This window comes from Sminthopsis crassicaudata, chromosome 3 (genome assembly GCF_048593235.1).
Source record: "Sminthopsis crassicaudata isolate SCR6 chromosome 3, ASM4859323v1, whole genome shotgun sequence".
NCBI classification, from domain to species: Eukaryota; Metazoa; Chordata; class Mammalia; order Dasyuromorphia; family Dasyuridae; genus Sminthopsis; species Sminthopsis crassicaudata.
In genome coordinates this window covers 208,269,953-208,280,038 of record NC_133619.1, presented here as the reverse complement: position 1 = coordinate 208,280,038, position 10,086 = coordinate 208,269,953, and the positions used below count along the sequence as shown (strand labels likewise).

Sequence of the window (10,086 nt, the reverse complement as noted above, 5' to 3'; positions counted from 1 at the left end):
CTCATATGTTTTAAAATATTTATAGTAGATCTCTTTCTAAAAAAAAAAAAAGAACTGGAAATTGAGGTGATGCCCATAATTTGTGTAATGGTTAAATAAGTTGTTGCATATGATTGTAACAGAATATTACTTGGCTCTAAAAATGATGGACTGATTAATTTTTTTAAATGGAAAGATTCCCATGAAATAATGAGAAACAAATTGAGCAAAACCCAAATCATGCTGTACACAGGATCAATACTTTTATTCAAATAACAACTTTGAAAAACTAAGTAATTTTGAGTATTATAAATACCAAAATCAATCTCAAAGGTCCCATGAAGAAAAATGTTATTTACAATCAGAAAAAGAACTATTAAAGAGAAGTATTTATCACATTGATAAGGTTTGAATGCCCTCAATTCCTGGTGGTCATGAGGTTAGTGGCAATAAGAGAGCTGTTAAATGCCCTCTTTAATTGGCCACAGGTTGAAAAGTGAAAGAATTCACTAATTCCCAAATTATTAGTTCCAAAATGAAAGTTTATTGTTGAATAGAAATCCGTTTTCTAAGGGACTGATTTCTATAGTGGCAGAGATCTATTTAGGAAATGGAATTTGGTGCTGAGAATGCTTTCTCAAGGGGCAAAACTTACTCCTAGTAAGTTGCTAGGGCAACTTTTATTTATTTATTTATCTATTTATCTATCTATCTATCTATCTATCTATTTATTTATTTATTTATTTATTTATTTATTTATTTGTTTGTTTGTTTGTTTGTTTGTTTGTTTGTTTGTTTGTTTATTTGCAAAGACCAAGTGCAGATATTAACCTTTTTAAGCAGTCCTGGGGTTTCAGATTTAGAAGCTTATCGATTTTCAGCCCAGATCTCCTATTGGAATTAACAACACTTCAAAGGGGTGCCTTTTGACCAGGATTTCTAATTGAATCAAAGGCTCTGACATTCTGGAAAGATAACTTATCTGGGGGGATATGTCTTCCCCCAGGAAAGGCTGAGACTCCAAAAGGATCACAGATCAAAAGGAAATACAGTTTTTTAAAGAGAATACAACTTCAGCAAAGGAAATAGTTCCCTCCCACTTCATCATAGCTTTATGTGTATATATGTATTTGTATATAGGTAGATAGATAGGTTACATACAATGCTATCAAGATATGTAGATATAATACATATTATATCATGGTATATAATATATTTAATGTAATAAATAATTAGATAGGTTTCATATATTATGGATACGTTTAATATAAGTGCACAACCATATGTAATTACATACATTTATATATATATATATATATATATATATATATATATATATATATATATATATATATATATATATATATATATAAATAAATAAATATATATATATATATATGTTGATGCTTCCACAGCCTTTACTTAAATTTTATGGTCTTTCTGAATTCATTTGTGATGTTTTTATAACTCAATACTTGATTAATTTTTGTAAAAGTGTTGAGAAAATATACAACTGAGATAAAGGAATATTTTTTTTCAATTCTCATTCACTTTTTTATAAAGATCTGTCACACCTAAATTTTCTCAGATTTTATTCATCTCAACATATTTTTATTTACTTGTTATATTTATTCAGTATTTAGAGTCAAATGTTGAGGTATCCCACTAATGCACTTTTGCTATCTATTTCTTTCTGTAATTTATTTAATCTTTATCTATATGTATTTGTGTGACACTAATTATAGTGTATTTTTATTTTTTGTATAGTGTATTTTTAGCAAGATGAATTTCCTTTTACATAAATTTAAGTATCAAATGAAAATATGAAGATTCTCCAAATTTGCTGACAATTAAGGAAGTAAAAATTAATGGCATTCTGAGTTTATATCTAATATCAATCAGTTGACAAAAATAAAGATGACCAAAGTTAGAAGGTCAGCATGAAAAGAGGCACATTATTGCTCTACTGATAGAATTGTGAATAGGGCCAGACTTTATGAAAATTATTTTGAAGATCTACCTAAAATTCATAAACTACACAAGCACTTTTCATAAGCAATTATTCATCAGTACCCCTGCCAGCCAATGTTTCTCAAATGGACCAAAAAAAAAAAAAAAAAAAAAAAAGGGAAAATACCCATAGTGGCTCTTTTTGTGTTGGCATAGAACTAACTAGAAACTAAGGAGAGTCCTTAACATTTGGGGAATTGTAGGATAAATTATGATATGCTAACCTAATGGAATGCTATTCAAAACAAAAAAAAATATGGTTTCTGAGATTTGTGAGAACATAATTCAAAGTGAAGTCAACAAAACCAAAAGCAAATTTATACTAAAACAAAAATTAAAATTGAGCAGCTTTGCAAAAATGAAAACTTCTGATAGAAGCAGGGACCAACCTTGCTTCTAGAAAACTGACAATGAAGAGTGCTATCCATATCCTGATAGTTGGCGAATTCAATATACAAGAATGTCTATGATAAGTCATACTTTTTGCCTTCATTATCACAAGTCTAAATTTTTATGAATAATATCATAAAATATTTTAAAATTATTACTTTATTTAATTTATAGTAATTAACAAACAACTAGCATCTGGAGTGTTTTTATAGCTGTTAATAAAAATGATAAGAATCTACTATTCTTATGTAATTTTATAACTGTTAATTATAAAAATAATTGAATGTGAAAAGTATTTGAATAGCTATTCTTTTTAACACTTTTATTGTTTATTTAAGGTTAGATGATTTTACTTTACACTTACTAAAAGGAACAAAGGATATTTTCATACAGGTGGCCATTTTAAGAACATGAAAATCTTTCCAAGGTCATGAAATTATTTGTGATGTTCTATATTCAAATGAATAATTCAGCAAAACTATTATATTCTGTCTCCATGGAAATGTATGATTTAATTATTCAATTTAGTGAAAAAGCTAGTGAAATTAGTTGTTAGGGTAGGCATAATGGAGACAGGGCTGAATATATATTTTTTAAACATTTGAAATAGTTAATACATTATTATTATTATACTAAAATAAGATAAATAACTTGCACAAAATATTAAAGATATAAAATTACTGTTCAAGCAAAAGTCATGCTTCAGATAAATTTAAAGTATGCCTGAAATTGGGTCTATACAATTGCTGAAAAATTGGTTTAAAAGTTTTTAATGCAAAAAAGCTACATATAACAGTTTTTGCTTTAAAGTTAATTTATATTACAGCTCGATTCTAATACTTATTTATATTAAAGTTTTAAAATTCATGTTATTTGAGGTTTCTGTACATATTAAAATTATGCTACATATTTCCCACTACCACCATCATACATTTTAAAATTTGAAACAAGGCTTATCACAACGTTAAAGGAGAAATCATTAAAGTGAGGAAAGAAGTTTTTTTTTCAAAATTTTTTCTCTAGAAAGAAAAGACACCTTTGAATTCTAGCAAGTACAAAGGGGGGAATACTTTTGTTTTTAGGTGAATTGCTTTTTTTATATTGATGTAAATATATATTTTATCTAAACTCAGACTTTTCATTAATTACATCACGTTTAGTCATTTAATTATGTTAAATATCCTTTGAATTTTTAATATCTTAATTAATTCATTTACCATAATTAATAGCATAAAAGTTCATTGTAGTATCCATTGTGATATATTTCATTTTTTTTATATTCCAAAGAACCAATATGTAAATTCTGAGCAACATACTCCTTTATATTTGGCTTTACTTAATATGCCAAATAATGTTCTGTAAAATTAAATAGCAAAAAAATATCAAAAGTGATTCAGTAACATCAAAATTGATTATATGTATTTAAAAAACTTTTGACTATTTATGCTACAGCATAATTTCTTTAGATAAAACATTATTTCCTTAAATTTATTCATTACAATTTATTGGGATACTTACACTTAAAATATAACAAATACTTCAATATTAAAATGTTTCAAAACTGCTTTATTTTTCACAAATGATTAATTGCAAATGAATCTTTTCCTTTTGTAATGAACTATTCTGACAATTTCTATTATAAACAGAAACTTAAAATAGTAGACAATCATGTTTATCAAATAAAAATTTCATCATCCTCATGTAGTTCCAAGCCACATATATCATCATGAACAATGATTCAAAAGTGTACAAAAATTTTGAATAATAATTGTTAAAAGAAACATGAATGCTTTCTTCAAATATAGACATGTCAGACAGACAAGTGCAAAGACATCTATATGATTGTATAACATTTGATTCACTAAATGGTTGATGATTTAGAAAGTGTCATGTGTCAGCAAATATATCAACATGGCTAGAAAATATAAAAGGAAATACATTCATGATTAATATAATCTCCTTTGAGTGTACTAATTGCTTTCAATCCAAAGAAAATAATGAATGCTGTGTAAGTATGAAATAAATTCATGTTTTAAATGGTCTTTCCTAAATGAAATGAAATATTTCCAATGGAAAAATAAGGGGATCATAGGGATACAAAATTTAAAATCGTATTAAAATATTAAGAGCAAAATAAACTCCACTTAGAATTAAAAATTTAATATTTATCTCCATGTTAATATCATGTATCATAGATTCCTACATTTTTATAACAAGAAAGGGCATTAAAGATCATCGAATCCAGGAATTATTAACTTAGGTTTTGTGAAAAAAGTTTTTTTATAAAAATTGTTTTGAAAACTGTACTTATATATAATTTATTATTTCCTTTGCAATTCTATATATTGTATGGTATGCATTTAAACATGTTATCCTGAGGAGGGCCCATAGTTTCATCAAAGGGTTCCATTACACACACACACACACACACACACACACACACACACACACACACTGTTAAGAACCCTGATTTACCATGATCTTATTTTATAGAAAATGAATTTGAGGTCTAGATTAAATAATTTTTGTCACATATCATGTCACATATCATCCAATAGAATTAGATCAGATAATTACTTTTTATTTTTACTTCTTAGTCAATATAAAGTTTTATGACTAGTCAAATATTTAGCAATAGTTTGACATTATGTGCAAAATGTGAATATTTTAAGTGGCAATATGTATTAAAATTATATTAGTTACTTGATGGAAAAATAATTCTTGAAGAAATGATTTTTGAATTATATTTAATTCCAAAGAAAATGGTTTGTGTACATTTGGATGGTACAATATGTAAAACCATCTTAATCTTAGCAATAATTGTTGCTTTATATTAAAAATATTGCTATAATTCAGGTACTATAACATATATACATTATTATTGGAAGCCATGTATGAGGTTCACAAGTGAATTTTAACGTTATGCCCCTAGAAACATACATATATTCATTTGTATTTTATATATTTGCCTTTATTGTTTCATAATAATCCAAAAGGTTCATTTGAATTTAACATGATAACAATTAGAATAAAGCAGCATCTAAATTAATTTTTAATTTGCCTATTTATAAAAATTGATTAATTTGTGGATTTTTAAAAACTTTATTTTAATGAATTTCAAATAAGTGAAATTTGACCTTTGATAATTTGGTGAATAAGAACAATAAAAATGTGCAAATCTAAATTATCGTTCTAAAATTGAAACTCAGAAAAGATAAATGATGTCACTGTGGTTAGAATATATTGTTCTTCAGCCTTTCTTAGAAGGAAATGTCTCCTTGAGCATCATTTTTTCTCAATTGTAGGTTATTATGGAAGCTAATGAAGTGTACAGTATTACTCTAGTGTGAGTCAATGTTTATTTAACAACCAAAAGTTACTTTCAAAAAGGTCATGGGTATATGACCTTCCTTGAAAGGTTATATGTAGATACACATCCACACACATAACTGAAATTATTTGAATTCTAATAATAATTTATACAAATAAACAGTATTGTATTAGTTAATTTTGAAACAAACATTAGTCTTAGTATAAATACTATTATGCCATGCTTTTATTTTGTCTTATCCAAATTTGCATTTTTCTTTCTAACTTCATTTTAAACCTACAATTTTTTATAATTGCTAGTGCCAAATTAATTCTGGAATACACAGGAATATCTGAGATTCTCCCACTGAAGTGCCATCCTAAAAACAATTAGTGGCTATATCACTATATATAATTGGCATACATTCTGGTTTAGGAACTTTCCAACAGTTGCCAATCTGAACAATTATTCATTCTTCTAAAATCCTTAAATTTTATCTCTTTCTCTAAGAATATAGTTTTAGAAATTTAGGATTCCCCTATCACATAAAATAGTTAATTGAAAATTAGTCATATTTTGTTCCTCAAGTATGGTGATAGGAGATATACAGGTAGATAAATATATACGTACATACATATCTATAGATACAACATATTTATACAAAATGTATGTACATATAAATCTATATATCTACATATTTACTGTAACTTCTTTATCTATATTTTAATAGAGTAGGAAAAATGACTTTCTAGAATTTTGTTAGCATCAAATCATGTTCCGTTATTTCTTTCAAATTTATTAACTTCAGTAGAATGCCTGCTATCAAACTAAACCTTGAATGATCATATCTCTCTATTTCCTATACTTCATGACTCACATTTCCAAAATATTCTTTCTACTCCTTACAATTCTTTGTCCCTTGCTTATTTAAAATTTTTCACTTTCAGCTGCCTGAAATTTCAACTATTTTGAGAACACTAAACCCTGTTTTCCCCAGCAATCTGTTTCAGATTCCCTTTTGAAAAATTAGGCTATGCAATAAATTTACACACTAAAAGTACATCCTCAACAAGGCAGCTAAGTTTACCCTAAGCACATCTCTCCTTTACGTTAGTGGTGATCAGCCACACATCCACCTTACAAGCAGAAAAAAGGAAATTTTGTCTTGTCAACTACCCCCTCTAGTGCTGAACTGGCAGCATTTTGACCTGCGGGCTGCCAAAGTGGGGGAAGGAAGCTTCTTGTCTTAGGTTTGGCTTTCACTCTTCAAGGTTCAGCTTTTCTCTGTTTTCTGTGCACCCCAAATCTCTCCTCTTTTCCTAGGAGAATCCAGGAAGAGACAGTGGGGCCTCGGGTATCCTACTTGATTCCCTTCACGGTCTTCACTACGTTTTATATTTCTTTCCCACAGATTTAATTATTGATCGCCATTCCTGCGGTTTCTTCCTGACTTGAAAGAGAGAAGGGAATTGAGACTGAGAGTGCCTGTGCTTATCTCAGAGAGGGAGATGTGTTTAGGGGAAGGAACCGTAGTCACTAGGTGCTCTTATTTATAATAAAAGCTGCCTGTTTTTCACTCCTTTCCAAGAAAATCCAACAAATCTGTCGGCTGGCCTCCCCGAACATTATCAGCACTTCTAACCTTTTGTAATCATAAAGACAAATTATCACGACAGTGATGATGTTAATAAGCGCTAGAGTACCTGTGAAGTAACTGCAGCCCATCTGAATTGGAAGTCTACTTGAGCAACAGTCAATCCACATACATCAGGTTCGCCTGATATTATTTTCACACCTCGCACCCCCTCCTCCCTTTAAAAATTTTTATTTTTTTTTTTTTAAATCGTTTCCTCGACTTTCCTCAGGACTATTGCTGCAAGTAAGGAAAACAATGAAGATTGGTATTTTCCTTTGTAAATTAACTAATTTAGGGAGTTGGAGTAAACGTTTCAGCAGTCGCTGCTAGAGAGATTGGGATTGAAATCGGAGGAAGCTGCTCTACTTGCTGTTCTCTCACTACCCAGTACAGACGGATATATGGGGAATTAACAAAAAATAAAGAAAAAAAAAATATGGCAGCTCTCTCGCACTCCCATCTCCATTGAACCATCGCAATAGCGAAACATAGTAATAATCAGCGGTGTTGCTGCGGAATGAGGGGGAAAAGTGCTTCGTAGACTCAAAGCATCCTCAGTCATTATTATAAAACGGCCACAGCTGCTTAAGGGCTGGTGCAGAAACTGCTGAACCCCGGTTGCAAGTATTGGTAGTGAAAGCAAGGGAGCAATAGCATTGTCTTCTTCCTGAAGCGCCCCAGACACACAGAACCTTGTCCCTAGTCTTTCTCTCCCTTTTTTCTTTTTTCGGACTAGCGCAAGGAAATTTCCTGCAACCTCTAGGCCACCCCTTGAATTTAACTATACAAGTTCCCGGTTTTGTGGGAATAGGAGCGGGCTGGCCAGAGGAGTCTGTTCTCTGGACCTCTCTACTCCAAGGATGAAACGCTACCTCCTTCCCCACCTCCTTCCTCCTCACTCCACCCTAACCCAGTCTTTTTTCCCCTCCCCCAAACCACAGCCCTGAGCTCGCTCCTGCGCGCGTGCTCTCCCTACCCCGGTGAATATTTCGCCCGTGAGTGGGACATACTGGTGGATGCAAAACCGCTCTCCTCCTGCCACCAGCAGTTCTTGGGCGACGGAGGCAGTATACTCAGCAGCAGCAGCTTCACCTGCACTTGGGCAGCCTGGACCCTCGTGCCTTGCCCCCGGGGCCTCGCGCGGACAGCGCCCCCCGTTATCCCCTACGGACTTCGTGGAAAAGGAAGAGGAGGAGGAGGAGAAAGACGAAGACCACCACTACACAGGGCTTAGTATTGGGCTGCTCCATCTCTCCAGAGAGTGTGGAAGGGAACCGTGGGCAATTATGGCGGGTTGCGAGGTCCGAGGTTTTCTTTTGCAATTTGGCCTGTTCTTTCCTCTGTTGACAGCTTTGCTCGCCGACTGCAGTCAGGTTTCCAACAACCAAGGTAAGAAGAGATGGGTTGGAGAGGAGGGAGGGAATGGGAAGAAGGCGGGCTGCTGTTGGGACCAGTGAACAGATTTTGCTTCTGACTACAACTTTGTCCTAGTATCAGCTACTTGGCTCTTACTCAGCAGGGGGTTCAATGGATCTCCTTTGCCACCAGAGCGCACTGCTGGACAACGCCTCCTGAGCCTTAGACTGCTATCTTGAAATCCCTTAGGAAGCAGCACTTATTTCCGTCCTTATTTCAAATGCCCTTGGAAATTAATGTGTGAGGGTCAGCAGGATGTACACTTACCTCTGGGCCCTGGAATGCTCTCCCTAGACCTCCCAAAACAATATATCTGCTTAGATAGCAGCAGATGCAACTTAGACTTAATGATTCTGATTCTGATCATGACCAGCTTTTTTTTTTTTTTTTTTTTTTTTTGTTTGTTTGTTTGTTTGTTTTGTTTGTTTGTTTGTTTGTTTTTTTTATGAAATGAGATTTTCCCCTTTCTGGTGAAGAACATAATTATCCATTCACCCAGGCTTGCCTTTTTAAAAGAAATAGGATATCTAAAAGTCCTTTGCTAAGTAATTTGAAAGGTTGATTCGAAGATATAAACAGGAATCTATGTACCTTCTTTTTTTCTATATGGATTTTTTTTTTTTTTTGATAAGGGAGATAAGGTGTTTCTTCCTTGCTGTAGTTCAGAAAGTGGAAGCAACTTTTAGTTTGTCTTTATGTATCCTTTATTTTTAATTTATTTGTTCATTTTTGATTTAGCATGGTAGCTGGTATTTCAAAATGGCAAGTAAGTTTTGATATTTAATAGTCTTTGATTCAGTCAAGAGGACTGAGAGATATGAATTTTGACCTCTTTCTCTATTTCAAAACCTACATGAAGTGAAATCTTAGAAAATATTGGGAAATGTCTAATTGAAGAATAATGCAAAACCATTTCTATGTCTTCTTATGTCACATAAAAAGTTGCATAAAAATTGTCAGTTATCTGTTGGTATTTAAGAGAATGCTATTTTTTTTCTTATTTAATGGAGGAAAAGATATGTTACAGGTAACTAAAAGAGCTAAACTATTTAACTATTAAAACAATTATGTTAAATATGGAAGCCCATTAAAATTTGCCCCAAAGGTGGTATTTCAGGTAAGAGGTATGTTTGTGTATAGGAAGGAAATAATTGTCTATTATAACTAATATTTGTGTGATCTGTTTTTACATGGGCAAAAAAGTTGGATAGGTTTTTTTTTTGTTTGTTTTGTTTTGTTTTGTTTTGTTTAAGGATTTCTACCCTCCCCCACAAGATATTATTTTTTTTTACTATTGAAGAAATCATTATTCTGTACTTAATTTGATTATTTTTGAAGAAGTGAA

General features: G+C 31.5%; 1 protein-coding gene across 1 annotated transcript in view; it reads left to right on the top strand.

The window, feature by feature from the left end:
* The first annotated feature begins 8,043 nt into the window (after window positions 1-8,043).
* EPHA6 (EPH receptor A6) overlaps window positions 8,044-10,086 on the top strand; it is a 1,095,310-nt gene continuing 1,093,267 nt past the window's right edge. Inside the window, exon 1 of the mRNA XM_074299847.1 lies at window positions 8,044-8,714. Coding sequence (XP_074155948.1) covers window positions 8,342-8,714 — 373 coding nt within the window. The 5' untranslated portion in view covers window positions 8,044-8,341. The remainder of the gene's footprint in view (window positions 8,715-10,086) is intronic.